Below are 23462 nucleotides of genomic sequence, written 5' to 3'. Positions count from 1 at the left end.
GTTTCCATTATCGTGAGCTTTGAAATCGTTCGACGGCGTCGGAGCCCAGGGTGAACCACTGGTTCACCCCAGGCTCTGGTTCGTCGTAATAAAGCGGTGATGTTTCTTGTCGTCGATAATTTGAAGATGGGTGTGCAGGGCTGTGAAGAGATATCTGGAAAGAGAATACCAAGACAGTGGGAGGGGGAAAGCAAAAGGTATCGCTCGTTATCAAATTTGAGGTTCCGCCGGATGCAGGTCCCCGTCGACTCAGCGAGGACCTACAAACATAGATACGTTAATTCTCGTACACGCTATGAAGTAAAGGCGACAAATTTCAGTATAGTTATGGCCTGAAGGACGAGAAATGACAAACATTAAACTTGAAATGTTGGGAAAACTGAAGGCGCTTAACGACCGCAATCAGCTGAAGTGCATCAACCCGCCACCAAATTGAATCACAGGGTCACTGAGCTTGGGGTCTTTTCCTTCATCCGTGCGAATACAAGTTTCATTGAACAGCTCGAGATACACACGCCAGAACGTCAGTCATGATCGTAACAAAGTGGATACTCATACACTAAAATCGCACCGCTTCCTTATGACACCGTTTTTACCAAACCATCATTGCCGACCTCAAGACGACCAGCACCTAGGAGGCTGTCACCAAGAACAAGGGTCCGAGAGTAAGGAGAGACTTAACACGAACGAAGCCTTCCTGTTCTTCATTCGATAGCTCTTCAAGTGTTTTATTCTTTGTCTCGGGAATGAGCAGGGTCGAGAAGATCCCCGCCAGCATGAACAGCGCGAATGTTTCCAGGCTAAAGGATAGCCCGTTAACTCAGGTATGACCCCTGGGCGCTCAACAAAGATAACCTACATGTGCTTCACAAAGTTGTTAGGCCCACCGATATCCTTCAACCGAGAGAACCCTACTTGGGCAATGATCGCTCCGTTTCCCGCTCGCAGCAGATATTCCATGCGCAGTCGACCGATACCGAGTCGGGAGCGCTTCACCAGGGACGATGAATGTGGTTATGTTTGGCCCAAAGTTCTGGAAGAAGTCGGCGAGGCAGTAGAGGAACACGAAGGCGTCTCTGGAAGACTCGGTCTCGTTGAGGGTGTCAAAGGATCGCGAGCACGATGAAGCCCCATCAGCTGGATAGGCTTGCGGCCCCATGAATCGATAAAGAGGAAACAAACCCAATACCCAGGGATGAGGCCGGCAGCCGATGGGATCAGGTTACCATTCTTCAGGTTATCGTAGACCTTTTGCGAATCACTTGTCAGAGGCGTTCCGAAACCTACAACCTCAAGGATGATAGTAGAATTTAGTCCAAGGCCGTAGAAAGCAATCTAAAAATGCAGTCAGATTTTCCGTGTTTACTGTCTCTATTGGTATTCACGTCCAGAGCAAACCAGGAATAAGCAGTACCGATGAGGATTTGGCATTTTTCCATTGGATAAAGTATGTAGTGAAGTCTGACCAGGTGGCCTTGGGGGCGTCAGTGCGCTAGATGATGGCATCTGTGTTTTTGGAAGACTTTTCGGAGGCGAGGACGTTGGAAATGTCGGCGGAGGCTTGCTGGATGTTGCGTTCTACGTCCATGGTGAAGCGCGGTGTCTCTGGGATAGTCAGACGGAAGTATAGGGCGATGACACCAGGAACACAACCAATCCCGATGAGAAGATGCCACAGGTAGTCGACGTGGTTGTAGTTTGGAGGCGTGTCGTGAAGAATGGAGTGTTTATAGACGACGGTGACAATTAAAGAAACCAAAACCGCGGCTAGAGAAGATGCGCAAGTCTTTTGAGTATCCGAAAAGCTGTTGAGCATATACCAAAGTAACCCCTGCCTTGAAATGCAAAAACTGCGTTCATCATACGTCCCCCAATTTTGGTAGAGGCGAAACTCTGAGGAAATGATCGCGCTCAGAGGGTAACCACCTCCAATCCCAACACCTATCTGATTGTCGATGCTGGTAAATTGGTTGTGGCGAGAGAAAGGATTGGCATACCAAGAAACGCTATACAATAAGAACGCCAATGATATTTACTGCATGACCGCTTCCTGAGACCGTCTGTCCAAACGTAGCTATTATCATGAGGATCAACTCGACACCGTCTACGACAGTAAGTGGATGATGCTGATAAAAGTATGGGAATCGGGTACTTACACATGCGCTTGCGTCCAACGATGTCGGCGAGCCAACCGAAGAGGAGCTGACCAACGAAAGTACCAACCGGAGTAGCGACTTTGTGGCCAAGATCTTGATTTGCTAAGCGCTTGGTCTGTAACGAGGATAAGCAACAAGGAGAAAAAAAAACCGAGCCAACAGCCCACTCACTGTGACCGTAGACGTACCCAATCATAGTTGCGTCGATGCTTATAGCAAAAATACCTGAAGCAGCGAGGGGGGTAAATTGTACATTAAAAATCACTGCTGCTTCAGACGTACGCATCGGTGAAGAAACTAGCCCCGGCAAGAAGGCAGATCTTCACATGAAACCATCTGCGAACTTTTGAGCTTTGGAAACTAGTCCATACACTCACGAGGACTTGGCAGTGTCGACCTCCGCCAGAGCAGTACGTCGACGCTCATCGAGGATGTATGCAGACCGAGCGATAGCAGGGGCATGTCCCTCATCGCTGGAAGCCTTCTCTGAAGCCATGGTATGATGGGAAAAGCGAGCTGTGAGTCAACTACCCTATAATCTCGGCCAATCCGACTACAGAATATGCTTAGATCCTAGTACAGCAGTGTGTGCACGTTTGTATGCATCGTCCAATCAAATGTTATGGAATGCGATGGTGTTAATCAGATCGCCTGCAGTTTACTATAGCGTTTTGCTTGTCGGAAAGATATCCGCCCTTCTAACGTATAAACGGCAATTGGGCGGGTATAGCTTTAAAGAGCTTCTCCGTGAAACAGATCCGTAGGTTCCTTCATTGTAGTCTGCTTTGGATGAACACAAATCACAGGCAAAGACACAAGAGTCTTCAGGATCGGATGGTAAGTGGGTCAATCGCATAGCCTACTAACTTCAAAGGAAGCAAGGATTGAGTGCCAAGGTCCTCCCGTGGCTTCTCACTCTCTTTAACACCACATAACAGTGAAAACAAGCTTGAAGCGATACGCTGCAAGGCAGTCAGCAGCCCTAAAATGACAAGTCTATGCCCAGGAACTAGTGCTGTTGATGAATGCCGGGTATTCATTATAGCAAGCGCGTATGATTACACCCTGCGTACGTGAGAGAACGTTCACATACCAGCATCTGTTCACTGAACTAAGATGGCACCGTGTGAGTAAACCTTTAAGGACTGCCATCAACCCCGAACCCGAAAAGTCATTTCCTAGCCTCCATATGGTTTGAACCTTGCCTTGGTTGAAATGGGTATCATAATTTATGACCGAACGAGAGGGTTTCAACCGTACGGCAGTCGCACATGAACAGCCCAAGAACCACCTGTGGCAATAAGCAGAGGATAACCGAGGACAACCATCATTGCAGAAAAGACCATTCGGATCAAGGACTGGATACAGAATTCAGAACAGAACTGGGACCGGAACCAGAGATAGACGTAATGCATTACAGACTTGCAGAGGAGTAGCATGATTCGAGGCTAAGGAAGGCAAATATCCGTGTTCATGTCAAGGCGTGGGAAAATAATGCCGTGACGCAAATTTCTTCTCTACCACCTTGTACTTAGGTACACGACAGATATCGACGCTTGAAGGACTGACAGTTCCCTTTGAATTATGGACGAACATATGCACCCAATAAAGCTTACGATCTAAAAGCAGGATCTTGTATATTACGCATTTCGCGTCAAAATGTACGGTCACCGACCCTAAACGATGTCAGGCCTCATCAACATCCTGGAAAGAAAAAGATACATGTCAGAGAAGTAGCATTCTTTTTCTTCTGGTTCTCCCCTGAGCCGTATGTACCTTTTCGGGAGTCAAGGGACAACACTTGTCGAGCTGATTCAAGTTGCTGCCTCGCTTTCACGTACATGCATTACCATGGCTCCTGCACGACGTTACTGTTAAAAAGTCTGTCAGGCAGTGCGTACGCATACTTTCGGATATTCATGTCATCGGAGCCAAATAAATTGTTGTACGCGTAAGGTAGAGATTTACAGTTTCTGACCTTGACTATACCCTCTGACTCTCACAAGCGGCAGGACCAGGGTACGCTTCGTGTCCCAACCATAATGCTGGATGGCCTAGATTCTACTATATCTCCGGCGTGTTCATTCAGCTTGATATACATCGGGCATGTCACTACTACGAAGTTCAAGGTAACAGCATTCAGGCTACCCTCAATGCATCTCGAACTCTTACCAGTTCTCCTGGCACCTGCCACTTAATATGAGGCTTACACTGGCCCTCCCCCCCGATGCATCCACGTTGAACAGACGACGAGAACGCTGATCGAGAGGCCTATGTTCCTTCAAAGTCTATCCCATTTGAAGATATCACGTGGATTTCGTCATGGTGGCAATATTGTATCTGCGCGCCCCCAATGACGCCAAGGGTCTCCACAACATTCAGTCAGGTGCATATAAAACTAACTACTTTTCTGCGTACAACCATGACCTCTTTCTTGAAGAACACAGCCCATCGCGTGTCGGATGTCGCGACCACAGCTACTGGCGCCATCAATTCAAATAAACCTCAGCTAGAGGATAATCCTACTATGGCCCCGGATGACCCCGAGCCTCCTGTTCTCACTCCGCCTCCTGTAGCTCCTACTCCACCTGAAGGGAAGCCTCAAACATCTGTTGAAATCACTGAAGAAGGCGAAGGAGGAGCTGCTGCGGATTCTACTAGCCAAACTTCCCAAGCACCAGGAATTGGCGGTAGCATCACCTCTAGGCTCTTCACTGTAGGGAATTTCTTCACTTCGGGCGCCTCTACAATCGTCAACCCCGCTGTCGACGCTAGCAAGTACAGTGCAGAACTCATACAAAACGCCAGCTCCACTGGCTTCTCGATCGGTCGGCAAGTAGCTGAGACGGGTCTCAATGTCACAGCGAACGTTGTTACTGGTACCGCAGATCTTGCCGGGACGGCGGTGGATGGTGTCATTGTTCTCGCAGCTAACACGAGTGGGAGGGTCTTCGAACCCATCGCGAGCGGGTTGAAGGCTATCGATGGATTGCAATTCATTAATGAGGGTTTGGAGAAGGTCAATGGATTGCCTCTCGCCGCTGTCAAGCAAGTCGGGACTTGGACTGTCCAAGCAATGAACAAGAGTGGTGTTGTGAGTACGTGAGAAGTATTTTCGGCGTCACGCTAAACCTCTTCGTAGACACCAACATTCTTCGATACAAACGGTGACGGCGTCGTATCTCTCGATGACACCATTCGGGGGTTGATTGTGCTCGGCCTTGAAGATAAATATGCTCGATATGCGGGTTATGCTCTCCATACTGTATTTAGGTTCGCCTCTAAGTTCTATTCAATGTCTGGACTCTGCTGAACGCTCTGCAGTTACCCAACTTCGGACTCATGGATGCCGTCAGCGAATATTAATCTCCCAATCCATGTGAATAAGCTGAGTAACACGCCATGGGGAAGGAATTGGGGCTCCTACGAACGTATTGAATGGTGCCAAGATATCGACACTGAGCAGGTATGCTCGATCTCTTACATTTAAGACACGCTGACAACCCCTGCGTAGTTTTTTATGTATGCACTGACGTCTCTGTGTTTTACCCATTGACTTACACCGCATTCAGCACCAACGAAGCTTCAGGCCCCGAAACATGGAAGGAGACATTTACTAAAGGGTGCGTACGACTATTGTCGCTTCATAGCTTGCCCGTCTGAAGTACCTATCCGTCAGCCGTCAATATTTTGGCATCTTACTACTGATATTTGAATGGGGGACAACATGGCCCTTCTGCATGCCGCCGGTACCACCTTGCGAAATGCCTTACAAGGGCGACATCGGCCGTGTAGTGCGAGTACGTGCTCACCTTGAGATGTATGCGCTCAATTTATGACGTCTCTCGGCAGACTTTAGTTCTTCCAACAATTTTATCGAATTACCAACGTTCGCGGGAAGGTGGAGCGAAAACTCCAATCAGCTCTTCTAATGATGTACCGCCGACGGAAGTCAATAGTGCTTGAGGGAACTGTATTACTATGGTATCTGTATTCATTTAAATAATCCCTATTTCTCCCGTCGAATTCTGTATTCTTCACAATCAAGGACACGACTTATGCACACTGGACTCATTCAAATTTAAGCAGCTCCATCTTCACGTTGCGGGTAAGGAAGAGGAGATCTCGTATACAAAATCCACAGTCCAGATGTCAGGAGTAATAATTCAATTAGAAGGTCTTTGCAAGTATCATCAATACCATTTCCGAAAACTGGCTTCTCGCCGGCATGTAAAACTTAGCAATATCATAAGGTTAAGATTACATGCCAATTATACTAGATGACATAGCGACCCGTCTGCAGCACAAGTTGAGGACCAGAGGGTCTCTTCTGTATTGGGGTTCGTGGTGGGAGTCATTCCGGCTCTCCAAGCCCTGGCATATCTCCTCAGTCTCGTCACCAAAACTTGACCACCGCCAACGATGACAACAGCATACTCCGTCAAACGCATTGCCACCAAGTCCTGAATATCACCGCTATGGACCAAGGAGCTACGTAGTTGAGGCACAACCACATGCTTTATAAAATGTTCGACTACCAAACACTCCCGGAAATGACCTTCTATGAAAGTAAGGAGCGGGATTTTCTCGGTCGGCATTTGTTGAATAAATATCATCTGTTCCAGGAGATTATCAGGATGATGTTTCAGACCGTACGATGAAAGATCCAAGATCAAGTCCACATCTATATTCTTTAGCTCTAGAACGATGAGGTCTGTGCTCATCTCGACCGTAATATCCACCTTGAGGGCGTCACCCTCAGGATGCTGCATAAATTGAACATATAAGTGAAGGATTAACAGGGAATAAAGACCGATCCAACTAACATTGCCGTCCTCGATCTGTACACGATAAGCAATAGCCCACAATCTAAATCAAGCCACTGACCTTCCTAGCAGTATATCCACGCTTCGGACGACATAAAAAGTTGTCGAAGAGAACAGGAAAATAGTATACCAGCATGCTTCTTCAATTTCTCATAATGAAATTGACCGATTCCACGCTTGAGCACGGTGATACATGTCTAGAACTCGGATAATATTCATGGGATCGTCTAGTGCTCATAAGGCATGTGTGAGCTCAGTTGTCACATAGGCCTCCCCACTTCATAATACTCGCAACTACTTGTCTTGCCACAGTATGAGTGGGTATTCTGAGAAACTTTGTCGGCTCTTGAGGGTCAAAAGAGAGCACTCCATTATACGCAAGGAGTTTGAGAAGGACCTGATGTTAGCCACGCTAGAAGGAAGATTGAGAAATAACGATAAGACTCGAGGTAATTTTGGCCCTACCCCGAGGTCAAACAGCGATACGTAGCGAAAATAAATATTCTCATTTTCTATGGTTGTAAAACCGTCGCCTTGAGTACCAGTTGCATCAACCAGCTGGTTAACGATATTACTATCGGAAGCGATCAAGCTATAAGATAGCTTAAGAGTTCTCCGGAATTCTGACACCTTGAAAAGCGATCATGCGATTATGTCGAAGTTCTTGCTTGCAAATTCAGTGCAGATTTTTAGACCTAAGGCTACACGTACTTGTATGGCAGCCAAGCAAGTGCCGGTATTGAAGGCCGGCGTCACCTGAGTATACTGAGTGAACAGTGATATCCATCGGTGTACACTTCGCCAAACGTCTTTAGTAAACTATTGCTTTCAAAACCCATCTTATCCATAGCGACGGAAACAACTGGGTTGCTTGGCCCACAAAGCCAGCAAAACTCGGGATGGAAAGAGATGTTGCCCAGGATGATTCCATCGGTTGTTGCTACAGGCATGACTCCCATTACGAAAACACCGTCAGTAAAGCCTTCTTCTTGGTTTAGCTTGATCAAACTCCAAAAATGTTCCATCGCCAAACCAAGTGGTGTTCTTTGCCAAAGGATATCATCTTTTACGTGGTGCTGGAGGTAGTAATTTATGCCGTAGTCATCTTCCAGGTCAAGAAGAACGTAAACCTGCTCTGAAGCGTTAGCTAGGATACGGGAAGATCATGATAAATTACCCATTGACAAGGAGATGGCTTCAAGCTCCTGCTAATTTCCTGTATCGCCGTCCAGGGGAAGCTGTCAGCAGAAATTATTTGCATGCAGCCTTCCGGAGCACGTCCAACCTGGTATCGAAGTATATGCGGGAGAATTGCACGAAAGCTTGCAACCACCAGAACTGCTGAGTCCAACGAGAAGATCATTATAGAATGACTGGACTGCAGAATCGCCGTGGCCGGTCAACGGTGACAGATTGAATCTCAGAACGAACCATCTAGAAAGAGGAACCATCTTGTGAACATCCTTGTTCCCGTTGTGCAATCCCTGTCTTAATATCAGTATCGAAGTCAATCGATGCACATGAAACTTACAAACCTCAAATGTTTCCTCTAGGGAGTCCGCAAACGCTATCCCGTGATGACATTTGAGCGTGTCAACCAATAGGCTCTTGCCAAAGCCTCTTAGACGGCGGAACATCGTGAAACCCCAATGGGTTTGTTCAAGATGGACGGTAAAAGGTGTGTTATCAAAGACGTAGTGATTCGCCCGTCGCATCTCAAGAAGGCCGACCTCTGTGGGAATCGCTAGTAGAGACTCTTTGTGGACTGCGCCGTTTGTACAGGGGAACAAGCCGGACGAGCAGGAATTCCATCATTTTGAGTGGAAGTAGGGCTTCACTGTTTGACAAAATCTTCCTGCAACGTGGTGAGCAGGAGAAACTCACGACTTATAGAATCCGTACATTTCCATAACTGCGGCTTGACAGAGATAAACAGGTGCATAGTCGACACTGACGTTCTATAACAGCAGGCGGATCCTATCGAGTCCTATTTTATCATAATTCCTATACAGTCAGCGGTTTAGCAGCATTCCAAGGGAGCGCGAAGTACAGGATGCAGTTTTAAGGTATAAATTCCGATCGTAATGTCCTAGTATATACTACCACATCTCTTTTCTGGGCCAAGGTAATGTTGGAAGTGAGCACTTGACTTTCAAAACAAGACAATGGGAACAACGTGCTGATAGCCAACAAGTAGCGTAAGGTCAGTCGGACGTTAGGGTATCATGTATGATCAAAACCGTCTGTAAGTAGATAGATGTCCAAAGCAGATGCAGTCGAATAGTCCAGATATTATCCATCGTTAAGAAGTTCATGACACCGTGCTCGCTGTTTCGTTTCTCATGCCTCTGGTGAGCATCAGCAGTAAGCTCTCGATCCTCGCTTGGCGTTCCTAGGCAAAGGTAAACAGAATTCGGTTCCCAGAAGTGCGCACGTACCTGTAGTTCCCTCATCTCATCGCTCAATTTATGAACAGGCAGATTGCGCAGGTCATCCACTAAAGCCTCCACCTTCTTCACAGCTGCTTCCACTTGAGGACTATCAGAAGGCCGACCGAACAGTTGCTGCAATGGGTTCAATGAGCCCAGAGAAGACTGCACTTCAGCCGAGAGGAGATCTAGATTCCTGGCCCTGGGCGTCCGGGGCGAACTCTGAGGTGATAGTCTCTTCGGACCCGACATCGCGCTTGGGGGCCGCCTTACACTCGACTGACGCCTCTTCCTACTTTCAGCATCCGAAAGTAAATTCTCCTGTGAATGCACTGATCGCAGGTGAGGTAGCTCCTCCTCCTCTTCATCGAACAAATGCAAATCGCGCTCCGCGTCAACCTCAAAGATAGCTTCGTACAAGTCATTCGATGTGGACCCGACGATAGCTTCGACAATGGGCATGTTCTTGATGTGACGGGGAAGACTGCTGAATAATGTTTGCGCAGCACCTTTACCCGATTCACGAAAGCGCTGCCCTGAAGCGAAGTATCGTTCGTAGACACCTATGACGACAAGGATGGGAAAGCTGGTGACTCTGGTGAGGAAGACATTGGTGGTGTGAAGAGCGCGGGGGCTGAGGAACCAGCTGGCCGGTTTGAGGATGATGAAGGCGAGAATGTTGAAAGGAGGCTGATAAGAAAAGAGAGCATCGGATTGGACGCTATTACGACGCTATATCAGTGTGGATCACGACGAGAAAGTCAGACATCGCATACCCTTCAATAGTAGATATCGCATATTGGAATAGGTACTAGACATTCGATCGTTGAAGCGTGAACGTGTACACTGATATGAGACGAACCTCCTGTGTGGCATTCTGCAGAAGATGTCCGTCAGTAACTTGTGACGAGGCGGTCAGTAAAACCCACTTACTGCATCAATTCTTGCCACGGTATTGGACAAGATCGAAATGAGAACTGGCTGACGTCAGTCTAGTTGCTAAGATAACAAGAAGCCTTACTTGTCAATAGGAGAGTGTTCGACAGTGCCGCAAAGCTTGTCATAAGGATCGGTCCGAACAATGGATGGAAGCTCTCAGCCTGACCAAAGCTCAAGTACGTGTTACCGAACCATATCTGTACCATGAGCCAAGCGATTCTTTTGACTGACCAAGTTCCATTTCCTGTGAGAGCTTTATGAAGAAAACGAGCTTCTTCCAATGGAGAACAACACACCAAGTCTCCAAAGCGTGAACAACAGGCCGGAGAAACAGATTGCTGCAATTCCGATGAAGAAGACGAACTGTGATATCATTTCTCGCAGAGATCTGTTGGGTTTGGGTGGTATCTTTGGTGAGGCTGTGCCAGAAGACACTTACAGGACAACGACATTGTTAGAAACTGCAAAGAACGCCAACCGGGGAATCAGTATGCATGCTCCACATGCAAGCACGTCGAATGCCGTATCGGAGTAGTCAGGGTTTCCCTGAGCAATCCCTCGAATCCTTAGGCCGAGATAGATAAGGAAGATCAGAATGAAGGAAAAATCGAATGCGTTCCACGTCTGCAAGGAGAAAACCGTCAGCTTTGATGGTGAATCGACTCAACAACAATACTGACGTTGGCAATGTAGATACTCCATCCATGTTCTGTCGCGGCAGTATATTCTTCTAGAACAAAGGCAGCGGCACATACACAAAATGCAATCTCCCAGCCAGTGACCACGTTCAAGTCCTGATCTGTACATCTGTTAGCGGTGCGGTGGACGAGCGAGGAACATTTCACAAACAGGTAAGGCAGAGAATAAAGGTGCACAAGAGAACGGCAAAATTCAGAAACTCTAGTATACTCCCATAGCGTGGGACACGAAGCCTTCATGCATTGAGACGCGGGCTGTGAATGAAGGGCAAACGTCGTACCGATAATGATCCAGGAATGGTGCCTTACGGCAATCGTATACCTCGATTGCGCGCGATTTGTAGTTGTCAGCTAAGACAGATCTGTGGGCAGCAGTCGAGAATACGACGCGTCCAGAATAGATGTCGTTAACGACCTTCTGTGAGACAGGACAAGAAAGGAAATGCTTGGATTCGGACGATATCGCCATCTAGGAATGCGAATAAGTGACAGGATTGGCATGGAAGACGTTGATGGACGGCTAGACCTCGAGAGCACTTTGCGGGGAGTTAAGATCATCATCATCTCCACCTAGGACTTGCCGAACTTCGTCGACGATGTCTGAAGGAGCCCCGGCAAGAGGGTTCCAAGTGGTGGTGAGGACCGCAACCAATTGAATGTAATTGTTAGCAAAGTTGTTGAGAAGTTTTATGGCCAGGATTTCACAGAACATGGCACGGGATTGCATAAGGCCAGAATAAGCCAGATCTTCTTCGGCTTCGTTCAAGAAGTACGACCGGACAACCAGACACGCATATACGACAGCCATATTTTGTAGCTAAAGCACGGTATGAGGCGGATAATCCAGAAAATACAGAGAAGCGAACCTTGGAATATTTGAAAACGATAGGTCGAACGACAGCAAAGTTGATATCAGAGGCCGTTAATTGACTATAACCTCGTCAGTTTGGAGACGGATATAATAATGAAGTAACCCACTCCCAGCTCAGTGCAGCGTCTTGGAGCAAAATCAACTACCAAAGAGAACCATTTTCAAAGTAAGAACTAACCCAATTGTTTCTGCGAGATATGAGTATTCCGAGAAACCAAAACGAGGCTGCAGGCGCACCAAAATGTCGCTTTTCAGGGAAATTATCAACGGAAAAACCTTCACTGCTGCCAACTGCTCAGCAGTGGGTGCCAAGAGGGATGAGCAATCCTCTGGATCCATGTTACGTAGGTCCTGGATGGGTATGAGGAAGTGGTTACAACCAAATCATTCCACTGCTGGCGGCAGCAACGCGAAGGTTCAAAGGTTTCGGGCCGGCAAATAAATATAATCTTGCCGGAGCCCGGCCCTGAATTGCCGGTCACTCAAACTGCTGCTCATCCATATACCTTTTTACTATAACATAATACGACTCCCTTTCTTTGGTGCTATTCGTCGTAAAGGCGGATTCCAAGGGTAGGGAGCATTTCGTAGGCCTCTGCATGGATCTCGAGACACTCACAACCTCTGTTGATATGGAGCTCTGCTTCATCCATGAAGATAGGCTGCCAATGCCATCTCTATCAGCGCCAACCTTGGCTCTGAGACTGATTCATGGGAGACATCGGTTCCAGTGTCTTACCTTCATTTTCACCTCCATTCTACATCCCTAGGTGAGGATGAATCAGTCTCAGCCAAGGGTCAGCACTGATATATAGTGCTATAATATGGCAATTCTGCCACTTGCTTCTCTAACAGAGCTTCAAGTTCCCCTCAAAACTTCTGCATCTTCAGCCTCAGACAGGTAAGTATCATCTTACTCTAGAGCCCTAGTATGAGGCTGATTTTTAGTAGTACAATGCTGCTGGGCACCTCTGTTCACAAAAAACCTAGTACATGGCAGCCAAGATTCTGGCATGTTGACCACAATCTCCAGCCATTCCTCAGGTCAAATAGATATCCTCTTGGCTCTGAGGTTGCAGTCATCAAGAACAACATTGCCAATGCACAAACATGGCTGCAGTTTATCCAGCAGTCTCGTAGTAGCATCATTGGAGAAGACTCAGCCTCACAGGAGGAACTGCATAGAGAAGAGACGGTTATCGAAGCTTTCCTGGTCATTCACAGAGGATTCATCTCCGTCATTCGACGTCTCCCTCAAGATATCCTCTGCGAAATATTCTGTCACCTCATGGATATGTATAGTATGGTGGCACCTCCGAATGGCACTTTCAATATCTTCTCCTATATACAGTACCCATGGGTACTCGGTCACGTCTGCAGAGAATGGAGAACAGTTTCCATTGGACTGTCATCACTCTGGCATCGCATTAACCTCCAGAATCATATGATCCTCCTCAATAACCCGGAAAAAATGCTCAAGACATGCTTAGAGCGCTCGGGGGAATATTCTCTCGAAATTATGATTGCACTACAGGATTACGGAATGTCGCTTTCCATGTCGTTTCGGTGCAAAAATCTCCTCCAGCTTCTCTCATCGGAGTCACATCGCTGGGAATTCCTCACCCTCTTTGATGGCCCACAATCCTGCGTATGGTCCTTCATGAATCGCTTAAAAGATGGTCAATTGCCACTACTCCGAGCGCTTCATTTATTTGTCACCCCTAAGATGTCCACGATGGACGTCCAATTTCCTACTGCCTTTCGAAGTTGTCCCCAGCTCGAAACTGTTATATTCAGCGGCAAAGCTGATTCCGAGCAGGATATGTCCTTCCTACTAAATGGTTTGCCATGTGCCCAACTGACACGTCTCGATTGGAACGTCACGACCGCCTGGGATGTACAAACGGTACTCTTCAGTGTTCTTCGTCGCATGCCCAACCTGGTCGATTTTCGATGTAGCATCGCCGAATTACGCTATTCTCATGAACCCGAAAAGTGTCTCTCACTTCGACGTCTTCGCAAGGTCTCTCTTACTAACCCTGTCATCCTAAAACATACCGATGCTCCAGCACTTCGATATATTGAAGTTCTTTACTCATTTACCCAGCGGTCAGGAAGAACCTCGTTCCAGCTATCTGGGCCTTCATCCTGCCACATAGAAGAAACCAATATGCCGTCATTTTCGATTTGCATGCCCATTCTGTCCCTTCCGAGTCTTCAGGACATTGAAGAACTAACACATACCAGACACTCTAACGCTTTCGGTATCAAACGCCGCTTGTACTTTGACTGCGCCCTCATAACTCTCCCGCGTCTTCGAAAGATGAATCTTGGCGACCACGAAGGGCTCCGATGGATCAGCGCACCCGCACTGGAAGAGCTCCAGGTCAACAATCTGGACAACCGACCCACTGCTTCTATATCGTTTTTAGCATTACACGAACTATCATCATGTGTACTGACTCGACTTACCTTGCGAGGAATGGCAGCTTTATATCTATTGACTCCGACACTTCTTGCTCGAGACCTGGCGAACTTGCTCGAACTTAGAGTGTACAAGGCTCGGTATAATGAAGATCTCGTCCAATCTCTCACCATTCCTGAGGCTCTTCCTGTCTTGCAGCGACTGGTTATATCTCTGATGGTATCACCGCATCATAAGTATGACCTTCCTACTCTCGCCGCTATGATCGAATGTCGTTGGGATATTAGCCACCAGCCGGTTACGATATCATTCCCTCCGCAAGACTATTTGCATCAGTCGATTCTACATGATGACGATGGGGCGCTTGTGCGTTCTGCAATGGAAGCGGGGAAACTGTCAATAGTTAGGGGACGCGCCTCAAAGATGTCCTAATAGATACATTTTCCGTCTAATGTCCATGGACAATGCGTACAATGTAATCTAATACGTGGGGACATACCCAGTTCCTTTCTAGCCGAGGCGTCTCGTCCCAGAACCGGTGCATCTACCACCATTCGCAGTGGCCGACAAGTAGGCTGACATCGGTCCATAATTGATAGGATATCTCCACATTAAGTTCGCGTTTTATGTTGGACATGAGGGGGCGCGGTGCGCCTCGGCTGCAGAGGAAGATGCGGTGGTCAGCATCCGACATATCATGTGTTCGAACAAGTACAGAACTCATCTCAGCATCCGGAGATTCTGATTCTCCGCATAGCAACAAGGTGGTTTTTGGCTACGCTGACATGCTTCAACCTTCTTCAGCACTGGCTATTCCATTCCCGATATGCCATAAGGACGCGTGGGTTCAAAAGCGGACTGGACTATCCTCGGTGGATTAGATACGCACCACTCTCACCACAAACAATGATGGCTGATCACTGTATATTTATCTCATATAGCGATGGAACATCTTGTGAATTAAGCTACCGATATCAAAAGGTACGAACACCGTAGAAGTGCACTGACCGTGGATTTCGTGTGTAAGGATGAAGGGGGAGGGAAGAACATTGGCCACATGTCTGAAGTCGAGATCAGAAGTTTAAGGTAGGGTCTTAGCGAGGTCGGGGTGCTGGGGTTTCGGGGAAACTCGTTTAACTGTGCGAGAATCGCAGGAAGCGACGTCTTGTGCTGGTAAGCACGATGCGTGACATACATATGCTCGCTAAAATCAATCATCGGTGTCCATGTGAGTACTGTAACCGTGGGCTGGCTTGGGAATGTACATGAGGGTCCATGTATTATAGCAAAGGGCACCAATCAGTAGGTCCAGAGGGGATTGAGTAAAATGTCCTGTAGAAGGAAAGCAGAGATATTGATAAGTTAGGTGTTTGTTATGCGGCCCATACTTAAATAAGGCGTGGTACCTGGTTTGGCGAAGTACGTTGTCGATTGTTCGATCTCGCGAAGGGAAGCGAGGACCGGTACTATGGGTGATCAGAAAATGGATTGCAATGTGCAAATTTTGGTTTGCTGCACGTTCTAGCCACTTGTTGGGTTCCGTTATTTTCTGATAGGTGAACGAAGTGCATAACTAATAGTACGCAGTAATTTACCAATTGGTTTACTAGAGGAAGCTTGCGAAGAACCGACTCACCGAAATTGGTCCATGTAAGGATCAGCCACCTGTGGTTATGCACCAGAAGTGCTCGACAGGTTCAGGACAGTTTGGGAGGCATAAATAGCGAACATTTAAGGAGTTCAGATACAAATTTCTGAGCCTATGGCTTGAGGGACGTGCGAGTTGAATCGATTTCAGAGTGATAGTTTTAAAGTCCGCCTGGACGCCTCGGCTGTTTCACGCAATGTTTGATAGGGCCGTAGTCGGGCTTCTAATTTGATCGTGGAAGATTTATTGACACAAATATGCAAGTAAGAATCGTATATATGAAAGACTCAGTGGCATTAGTAGTCCTAAATAATCTTAGTTTAGTACTGCTCCCCCGCGTCTTTGCCCATATGCATAAGATCATCATCAGTGGTGTTATGATATCCAGTATCTGCTAGCTCGGTGCATGAGTCAACACATGCCTGCACTCGGCCTTCTCGGTCCTGCAGTAGCACGCTCACGCTCGTACTTTCTCTTACTTTCTCTATCCACCTTGCTGCTACCAGAATATTATTGAACACTGTAGAATAAGAATGAATCAATCCTTCTTTAGGATATAAATGCTGTCTATACCATTTTATTGAACCAATCTATCTTTTCACGGTACCCTCACACTGCATGAACCCTTAGTTACGCTTAGCGCTTGCTTTCACCTACGGCCTATAATAGTCGTGCTTACAGGCTTTCTATGTTGGTAATAGCTTGGCGCTTACTCATTCCCTATCTCGCAAACCGGGCCTCTCAGGTCTATACAGGTCACTTCACGAACTCTTGCCGGAATTCATTATATTTTCTAATCACATACATCCTTCCTAATACATCTGACCCTGCTTTGATCAACATGTTTCCCATACACGGATTTCGGCGTATTCTTAACAAGTTGGCCCAGGGCCTCCCAGGGATTGAACGGGCTAAAAAGTCTGGTTTCCATCCATATTTCGGTCTAGGTTGAGCGCCGGTTGTCCCCTTTGTCTCAACTTTGTCCGGACTTTTGCACAAGGCTGAAAGGTCAAAATGCGCGATCTTTGTCCGAACTGAGGTCAGGGCATTTATCCGGGTCTTGGTTTGACGAGCCCTGAATTGCTGCGCAACCCAGACGCGTCGGGCCTAGGTAAGATAAGAAACTAGAATTCCGATCACATAATTAATCATGACGGGTCGCGACCATGCGTCCGGTGAAAGACATTTGTAAGTAGGGAAATTCTGGCATAGAAGGTGAGGATAGAAGAAGAGAGAAGCATTATAGCCGAACTTACCGACCACGGGTATAAGTACTATCGAGGCCAAGCTACCGAGTCGTGAGAGGCCGAGAATGCAGGGATTCGTAGAATAACATCGTTTGGTACGCGTGAGCAGTGCAGTGAATGGGTGTGAGAGAAACAGAAACACCCCAGGCGTCAAAAGAACACTCGTGCAGCGCGAACTTTGTTCCCCGTGTTGTGGGGTGCTGTATCGAAGCTCGGGGCCAAGCGCCGGTGGTTCGTCATAGATTAGAGATCCTCTAGGTCTATATGTCATATTTGTAGAAGCAATTATAACGGCACCGGTATTCGCGCCGGGGGGTACTTCAGACTACGGCCCTAGCGCAAGCCTCAGTAAAAGGTGGACGCCAGTTGGACGCCGTGGACAACAAATTTGTCGGGCACGAGGTAAAAATAAGTACGGATTGACAGGTCGCCAGTGAAAGACGTTCTAAATGTATTCTAAGCGCTCTCAGCAGGTTTCCAATTGAAGGAGAAAGGAAACACACGTATGATGGAGTAACATGCGGCGCAGGAATGTGCCTGAGTGTCGGGGGTAACTCGGTAGAATCTGAGAGCAGGCTAGTACAGAAGATGCATGAGGCCTCGAGTCTTTGCAAGAGAGATGAAGAAAGGACATGAATGATTGAAATTAACCAGTTCCCATATAAACAGAAGGGTAGTCATGATATTTCATTGATTCGAATAGAAAAAGTCCTGGTTCTCTGTCAGTTGGTTGCCGGACTTGGTGTAAGCAGGACAAACCTCGGAAAATCTTTTTTCCCACGGTCGACGCGCGTCCTCAAAATTACCTTTTGGATCCTTCATCTATCTTTCCCGCCATCCCTCTTCACGACCTCTGGTTATTGCTCTTTCATTACCTCTCCACGACTCGTCGTATACTACCGTTGAACGCCATATACATTGAGGAATGCCCGACATGGTCCCAATGTCAGTAGCTCAACCCCAAGAACGTCAGTTCAACCCATACAGTGATAACGGTGGGACGATCCTTGCTGTTGCCGGCGCCAACTTCAGCGTTATTGCTGGTGACACCCGCCAGAGCGAGGGGTACAGCATCCAGACGCGGTATGCGCCCAAGGTGTTCAGATTGTGAGTATCGTCTTAGCCAACATCTCTGGAGCTTACGTGCGAGTCTCGGGCAGGACGGATAAGGCAGTGTTGGCCGTTAACGGATTTGCAGCTGATGGGAACATGTTCGTGAAGAAGGTCAAGCAACGTCTAGAGGTAAGTATACTGACGTTCGTCATCGTGCTCGACGGCAAGCTCACCCTTGGGACCGACAGTGGTACCGCCATGCCCACTCCAAAGACATGCCCTTACGTGCGGTCGCGCGACTCATTCAATCTATGCTTTATGCCCGACGATTTTTCCCTTACTACGTGTACAATATTCTCGGAGGTATCGAGGAAGACGGTACGTACTTCCGGGGCGCCACTGCAAATTCCGCGCTGATCCATCATCATTCGCTTCCTAGGTTCGGGTGCAGTCTATTCCTTCGACCCCGTGGGCTCGTACGAGCGCGAAGCCTGCCGTGCAGCTGGTGCAGCATCTTCACTTGTACAACCCTTCCTGGATAACCAGGTTAGTACCATTTATCCGTCCTCATCTAACTTCCGTCGGCTGCGGCTACGCACTATCAAGCCACAAGACCCCGTGCATCCATCCAATTTCACCTCCCTGTCTCGTTCAATGCTCCTCTCGGGACACACTCCGATTTCTTCCCGACTTATTCCCTTATTTTCGTTGATATGCCATACGATATGCACCCCGTTCTTGATATCGTCGTCATGTGTCTTTCATTGGTGTTTATTAACTCATGAGACTCTCTATTGACCCGGTTTCTTTCCACTTGCAGATTTACTTCAAGAACCAGACTCCGGCTCCTGGAACGTCGCATCCGGCACATCTAGCCTTGACCGACGTACTCGCACTCGTGATCGATTCATTCACCAGTGCGACGGAACGGCATATCGAGGTCAGTTGGTTTGCTGTGCTGTCTTCCTCGGCTTACTCTATCCACCTAGGTCGGAGATGGTCTTGAGATGTACGTTGTTTTGGCGAAAGGAAGCCCTCTTCAGGGTCTGGAACTGGTTCAAGGGGTCCAAGAGATGTCAACTACCACAGATGGCGAACGCGTCTTTATCGTCCGGAGAAACTTGAAGAGAGATTGAATGTTTATCTTGCAATCTGTAATAAAACTGTGTTTCCTATCTCTGTTTTCTCTTCCTTATCTTCTGCCCATCTCATGCTCGATCCCATCTCTCTTCTGGTGGATACGGTTTACGTTCAGTACTCGGACTTTACTCATGACCCTTGTGTTCCCATTTTAGCTGCGTTGTATAGACTTGTGCACGCCTTTTGTTCATATCTTGTTATTTACTGTATCGTCTGCTTGTAGAGGATTTTAAAACGACGAACATTGCATACCAACAACATGTATATGTAATTTCTTGATCATAGGTTCAAAATTGATCAATCTTTGAGCGTTGAATATACTGTTGATTTGATCACTCACATCACCATCATCATATTTATTTAGACACGAAAAATGCCAACTTCAGCGACGTATCGTGCTGTACCGTACTGATATGTGGCTAATATATCTACGTACCAATACATCCCATCACACACTCCAACGAAGCTTGACGTTTCGCGGAATGTAGATCGAGCGAATATGTGAGAGGGTCTCCTGGTAAGCAACTATTTCGGGCCAAAAATCAAAAACTGACGAAAAAGGGCGGATAAGAGGTAAATTCTGTCGAGTCATTCTGAGCACAGCAAAATCCATCGGGTTTACAATAAGTCCCGCTTTCATATAACGATACTCAGGCCAAGTTCCCGTCACCCCGTGATAATTCTGGTCCGCACAAAGAGCCAAAGATTTCGAAAAAATCGTGAACGTTCACAGGGCATTATCCGCGTTCCTGTCAAATCAGCTACCGCGCGTCATTTACGCATGGGCCGCATAAGGACCCCCAAGAATATGTGAGAACTCGAAGACCTGCCAATCGACATGTGCAAAACTGAACCGGAATATGCACATTCCCTTTAGGTCTGGACACCTCGGAAAAGTCCATGTAATCTGGAAATAATGTGTATCTCAGGATGTTGCACCAGCTGGAACGGGAAACTCGCAAGAACTCATTACATGGGACATGAAAAACTGTATTAGGTTGCAAGCACCCTAATAGTACCCGTAACTGCGAATAATAGAAGCTAAAGGCTGCGGAAGGCTACTATTAGCATCTCATCTCACCTCAGTATTACACGAGGCGGTACCTTAAGGCATGCCAGACACAAAGATACAGATAACTGCATAGGAAACCCAATCCTCACTACTCTGGTCAACCCCCAAGCCGCTGTAGAGCTTGAAGACATGTAGAGAGGAAACACGAAGTCAATAATCCCTCGCACTGACCACCACAGTAGATCGGACCGGCATAGAAGATTTTCAGAATGGCATGCGCGCGCTTTGCGACCGTGGCAATCACCTTTCCACTTTGTACCAGCCCTCGCCAGCATCTCTTCCCTAATATGTAACATCGCTTGTGACGATTTGAACCATAACATCCCATATTCTAGTGTAATAATAGCATGTAAGGACTCCTCCACCCCTACTACTAGATCTTCTAGAGATCAGAGATAACACGACGTGTTATAGAAAATAATTAGACCGATCCTTGCGTCTCTCGACTACCAACAGTCTTTCTCTCCTCTCCACATCCAGATAGGATGTAAAATGTTTCATAACGTCGTAAATTGCTAGTCATCGGTTCATGTCCTCCAAGTGGACCCGGTAACTCAAATCAACAGACGAAAAAAAAAACATAAACTACGATTAACAACAATAAGACTGCTTGCAGTGAGAATTCAAAAGAGCGGAATGCAAGGGGCCCATTGTAGGCAGATAAAAATGGCAGGGGTATCCGAGTTATTGTATATACGACAACAAGAAATGCGAACGAGGCAACTCGGAGCGTGATAATGGTCCAAAGTCCTAACAATGCGAAGTGATGCGGTGGAGGGGTAGTCGGTGCAGTCAATACCTCGATATCCACGTATCCCACATCATCTATAGTACCAACGCAAGTAGGCTCATCGCCGACGCTCCCACCGTCAATGCGAGACATACGGTACTCGAAACACCGGCATTTGTACTCCGGCGCAGCAACGACCGTTTCCTCGATGATGTGGTCGTAGACTCTGTCGTATCCCGTAGCTTCTCAGTAGGAAGCATCTGGGGCGTCGTTGATACTTGGAACATAGGCGGCAGAGGCGAGCCGTCAAACTCGAACAGATGTAATTTAAAGCCATCCGTGGTGTCCTCAAATATCCGCCAACTCTGATAGAGCTCGGTATCATTGTAATTCTCAACAAAGTTGGAGGTGGCGGCACATGGATCTTGGATCTGCTGGTATCCATCACCATTGGGTGTTAGGATAATGGAGCCGTTGGCTACGAGGTCATAAGTGCCGTGGAACCATCCAACGACACCAGTGATACATCCCGGATTGGTAGCTGCACAAAGTTGTCAGTGGCAACCTAAAGGATAGCAAATCGACGCACCATTAGAGTTAAAGCGATATCGTGCGACCTCAAACCACATATTGTCAGCACTGTGGGAAGCATCAGGTATTGCTACTACGGTGCACAGTATAGGTCAACGTACAATGAGAAGGACATCCCAGTCACGGATGGATAGATAAAAGACGCATTCGACGGAATGGCGAAACCCTAGCACCGTAAATGAGACGTCAGCCCGTCTTCTCATCCGCAGTAGCTCTACGGCTTCGCTCACCGAGCCTGTCTGGACAGCTTTGCTCCCCGTCGCCCATGTACCGGTAATGACAGTCTTGTTGTGTATGGAGTCATATACAATATCTTGAGCGAATATATGAGCCGGCAGGACCGCAAGCACCAGAGCGACGAGGGGATTGAAAATCATTATAAAGTTCAATCCTAGTGCACTTTTTATGAACGTGTCGAGAGGTAGAACTGGCAGTAGTATTGGCGGCAGATATCCGCTGGCAGAGCGAGAAGAAAGCGTATGAAAGCCACGAAACGGTAGCGACGACGGTGATGGAAAGAGGGGAGAGTAGTTGTTCTTGTTTGGTCACAGCTTGTCTGATGTGTGGCAACCCTTGCCATGTGCTCTTCGATCTCGAATAAGCGGAAAACGGCGGCCGACGCACTCAGCGTCCGCACAGACCTCGAAAACCACTCAAGGTCGAGCAAATTTTGAACTTACGGTGCCGTCCGCGAGACAATGTTGTAACGTGGAAAAATGTTTCAGCATTGAACTAGATTTCAGATACGTCCGTGGACGATAAGTGTCATAGCCAAGCCAACCACTTATGGCAGTCAGCATCACGTGGCATTCGTAACGAGTGACACCGAAAACATTCTTCTTTTTTTTCTTTTTACTTCCAACCACAACGTGTAACACATCGAACACAGTGAGTGGTCGTCCTTTGCTCTTTCCTTGATGAAACCAGATACGGATGTAGAGTCACAGACTCGTTGTCCGAGAGCGCTTAAAACCATGTGGATTATTCCGTTGCCTTCCTTCTGATTTTTCTTTCTCTTTCTCATTTTTTTCTCCGTGTCGTCGGTCAAAGCTAATGTTATCCTCGTCTATTCAGATATCGGCTGTTGCTAGTCAAGTTTATTGAAATGAGGTGAGCTGCGTATGCCATATCCTCTCTTTTGATGAAATTTATTACGGATGTAAAGAGTCAAAAGACTTGTTTTCCGAGAGCGCATAAAACCGTGTGGATTCTTCCGTTGCCTTCCTTCTGATTTATCTCTATCCTGTCGTTGTGTGAATGCTGTTATTTACTCAAGATTTCTTTTAGGAATCCTGCTCGATGTAATCTTTTTCTTTCTATCCACATGCTTTGCAAATATATTCTCCTTCATATCCTCCAACTGCGGCGCGGTCACGTCAATGTACACCCGTATTTTTGCCGGTTGTGATTGGCCTGCCAACTTTGAATGTTGAATCTCTCCGACCTTGTGCCGGTTATGGAGCCAAACGGAGTCTTTGCCTGCTCCATTATGAGGCCGTCCCTAACAACGATATTTATTCCCCAAGTCCAGTTCTCGACCATACTACGTTGAAACGACAGGGTTGTCATCGGGGAATATTCATGCCGCGATGTGACTTGCGGGGAGAGACAAAGTACTATGAGAACGCCGCGTTAGA

General features: G+C 47.3%; 8 protein-coding genes across 8 annotated transcripts; 2 read left to right on the top strand and 6 right to left on the bottom strand.

Annotated features, from left to right (window-relative positions):
* Nucleotides 1-7: 7 nt before the first annotated feature.
* Nucleotides 8-2652, bottom strand: BT62DRAFT_981774 (MFS general substrate transporter; the record flags this gene model as incomplete). The annotated part of the gene is made up of 12 exons (XM_043189629.1): nucleotides 8-154; nucleotides 689-800; nucleotides 860-941; nucleotides 997-1074; nucleotides 1122-1335; nucleotides 1415-1492; nucleotides 1541-1945; nucleotides 2013-2104; nucleotides 2157-2258; nucleotides 2328-2365; nucleotides 2439-2492; nucleotides 2534-2652. The coding sequence occupies 12 exons, from the start codon at nucleotides 2650-2652 to the stop codon at nucleotides 8-10; spliced, it is 1521 nt and encodes a 506-aa protein (XP_043037649.1).
* A 2031-nt stretch (nucleotides 2653-4683) lies between these two features.
* On the top strand, nucleotides 4684-6122 carry BT62DRAFT_900581 (uncharacterized protein; the record flags this gene model as incomplete). The annotated part of the gene is made up of 7 exons (XM_043183424.1): nucleotides 4684-5250; nucleotides 5299-5429; nucleotides 5481-5622; nucleotides 5671-5690; nucleotides 5729-5779; nucleotides 5836-5956; nucleotides 6009-6122. The coding sequence occupies 7 exons, from the start codon at nucleotides 4684-4686 to the stop codon at nucleotides 6120-6122; spliced, it is 1146 nt and encodes a 381-aa protein (XP_043037648.1).
* Nucleotides 6123-7635: 1513 nt separating this feature from the next.
* Nucleotides 7636-8821, bottom strand: BT62DRAFT_254068 (uncharacterized protein). Its single transcript, XM_043180251.1, has 4 exons — nucleotides 8518-8821; nucleotides 8160-8466; nucleotides 7694-8112; nucleotides 7636-7645 (listed from the first exon to the last, which is right to left on the bottom strand). The coding sequence occupies exons 2-3, from the start codon at nucleotides 8343-8345 to the stop codon at nucleotides 7735-7737; spliced, it is 564 nt and encodes a 187-aa protein (XP_043037647.1). The 5' UTR covers nucleotides 8346-8466; nucleotides 8518-8821; the 3' UTR covers nucleotides 7636-7645; nucleotides 7694-7734.
* Nucleotides 8822-8920: 99 nt separating this feature from the next.
* On the bottom strand, nucleotides 8921-12328 carry BT62DRAFT_971453 (receptor-activated Ca2+-permeable cation channel). Its single transcript, XM_043189025.1, has 16 exons — nucleotides 12157-12328; nucleotides 12098-12107; nucleotides 12027-12045; nucleotides 11915-11978; nucleotides 11575-11865; nucleotides 11330-11517; nucleotides 11200-11282; nucleotides 11031-11149; nucleotides 10790-10974; nucleotides 10647-10738; nucleotides 10433-10594; nucleotides 10345-10388; nucleotides 10274-10288; nucleotides 10188-10222; nucleotides 9421-10132; nucleotides 8921-9374 (listed from the first exon to the last, which is right to left on the bottom strand). The coding sequence occupies exons 1-16, from the start codon at nucleotides 12256-12258 to the stop codon at nucleotides 9294-9296; spliced, it is 2202 nt and encodes a 733-aa protein (XP_043037646.1). The 5' UTR covers nucleotides 12259-12328; the 3' UTR covers nucleotides 8921-9293.
* A 4693-nt stretch (nucleotides 12329-17021) lies between these two features.
* On the bottom strand, nucleotides 17022-17669 carry BT62DRAFT_254001 (uncharacterized protein). Its single transcript, XM_043180250.1, has 2 exons — nucleotides 17253-17669; nucleotides 17022-17195 (listed from the first exon to the last, which is right to left on the bottom strand). Exons 1-2 carry the CDS (start codon nucleotides 17508-17510, stop codon nucleotides 17100-17102), a joined length of 354 nt encoding a protein of 117 aa, XP_043037645.1. The 5' UTR covers nucleotides 17511-17669; the 3' UTR covers nucleotides 17022-17099.
* Nucleotides 17670-18101: 432 nt separating this feature from the next.
* Nucleotides 18102-19748, top strand: BT62DRAFT_934317 (N-terminal nucleophile aminohydrolase). The gene is made up of 6 exons (XM_043186705.1): nucleotides 18102-18346; nucleotides 18400-18481; nucleotides 18541-18670; nucleotides 18732-18838; nucleotides 19113-19232; nucleotides 19282-19748. The coding sequence occupies exons 1-6, from the start codon at nucleotides 18165-18167 to the stop codon at nucleotides 19426-19428; spliced, it is 768 nt and encodes a 255-aa protein (XP_043037644.1). The 5' UTR covers nucleotides 18102-18164; the 3' UTR covers nucleotides 19429-19748.
* A 1330-nt stretch (nucleotides 19749-21078) lies between these two features.
* Nucleotides 21079-22340, bottom strand: BT62DRAFT_253836 (uncharacterized protein). The gene is made up of 4 exons (XM_043180249.1): nucleotides 22056-22340; nucleotides 21927-21991; nucleotides 21824-21873; nucleotides 21079-21775 (listed from the first exon to the last, which is right to left on the bottom strand). Exons 1-4 carry the CDS (start codon nucleotides 22200-22202, stop codon nucleotides 21330-21332), a joined length of 708 nt encoding a protein of 235 aa, XP_043037643.1. The 5' UTR covers nucleotides 22203-22340; the 3' UTR covers nucleotides 21079-21329.
* A 528-nt stretch (nucleotides 22341-22868) lies between these two features.
* BT62DRAFT_934315 (uncharacterized protein) lies at nucleotides 22869-23461 on the bottom strand. The gene has a single exon (XM_043186704.1). It carries the CDS (start codon nucleotides 23392-23394, stop codon nucleotides 23197-23199), a length of 198 nt encoding a protein of 65 aa, XP_043037642.1. The 5' UTR covers nucleotides 23395-23461; the 3' UTR covers nucleotides 22869-23196.
* Nucleotide 23462: the final 1 nt, after the last annotated feature.

This window comes from Guyanagaster necrorhizus (genome assembly GCF_019112545.1).
Source record: "Guyanagaster necrorhizus MCA 3950 unplaced genomic scaffold BT62scaffold_19, whole genome shotgun sequence".
Taxonomy (NCBI): domain Eukaryota; kingdom Fungi; phylum Basidiomycota; class Agaricomycetes; order Agaricales; family Physalacriaceae; genus Guyanagaster; species Guyanagaster necrorhizus.
The sequence above is the reverse complement of the archived record's forward strand: the minus strand, read 5'-3'. Positions and strand labels throughout refer to the sequence as shown.

What these genes read in the sequence shown, in the direction of transcription:
- BT62DRAFT_254068 (XM_043180251.1), bottom strand. Translation starts at nt 8,345, where the DNA reads ATGATCTTCTCGTTGGACTCAGCAGTTCTGGTGGTTGCAAGCTTTCGT. An exon ending in AGCCATCTCCTTGTCAATGG is followed by an intron (nt 8,113 to 8,159) that starts GTAATTTATCAT and finishes GCTTCAGAGCAG; the next exon opens with GTTTACGTTCTTCTTGACCT.
- BT62DRAFT_971453 (XM_043189025.1), bottom strand. Translation starts at nt 12,258, where the DNA reads ATGGATCCAGAGGATTGCTCATCCCTCTTGGCACCCACTGCTGAGCAG. An exon ending in CTTTATTCTCTGCCTTACCT is followed by an intron (nt 11,150 to 11,199) that starts GTTTGTGAAATG and finishes ACAGATGTACAG; the next exon opens with ATCAGGACTTGAACGTGGTC. An exon ending in GTTCACGCTTTGGAGACTTG is followed by an intron (nt 10,595 to 10,646) that starts GTGTGTTGTTCT and finishes AAGCTCTCACAG; the next exon opens with GAAATGGAACTTGGTCAGTC.
- BT62DRAFT_254001 (XM_043180250.1), bottom strand. Translation starts at nt 17,510, where the DNA reads ATGACATATAGACCTAGAGGATCTCTAATCTATGACGAACCACCGGCG. An exon ending in CGATAGTACTTATACCCGTG is followed by an intron (nt 17,196 to 17,252) that starts GTCGGTAAGTTC and finishes CTTCTATGCCAG; the next exon opens with AATTTCCCTACTTACAAATG.
- BT62DRAFT_934317 (XM_043186705.1), top strand. Translation starts at nt 18,165, where the DNA reads ATGCCCGACATGGTCCCAATGTCAGTAGCTCAACCCCAAGAACGTCAG. An exon ending in GCGCCCAAGGTGTTCAGATT is followed by an intron (nt 18,347 to 18,399) that starts GTGAGTATCGTC and finishes AGTCTCGGGCAG; the next exon opens with GACGGATAAGGCAGTGTTGG. An exon ending in CGGAGGTATCGAGGAAGACG is followed by an intron (nt 18,671 to 18,731) that starts GTACGTACTTCC and finishes TTCGCTTCCTAG; the next exon opens with GTTCGGGTGCAGTCTATTCC.
- BT62DRAFT_253836 (XM_043180249.1), bottom strand. Translation starts at nt 22,202, where the DNA reads ATGATTTTCAATCCCCTCGTCGCTCTGGTGCTTGCGGTCCTGCCGGCT. An exon ending in AAGCTGTCCAGACAGGCTCG is followed by an intron (nt 21,992 to 22,055) that starts GTGAGCGAAGCC and finishes TTACGGTGCTAG; the next exon opens with GGTTTCGCCATTCCGTCGAA. An exon ending in ATATCGCTTTAACTCTAATG is followed by an intron (nt 21,776 to 21,823) that starts GTGCGTCGATTT and finishes AACTTTGTGCAG; the next exon opens with CTACCAATCCGGGATGTATC.
- BT62DRAFT_934315 (XM_043186704.1), bottom strand. Translation starts at nt 23,394, where the DNA reads ATGACAACCCTGTCGTTTCAACGTAGTATGGTCGAGAACTGGACTTGG.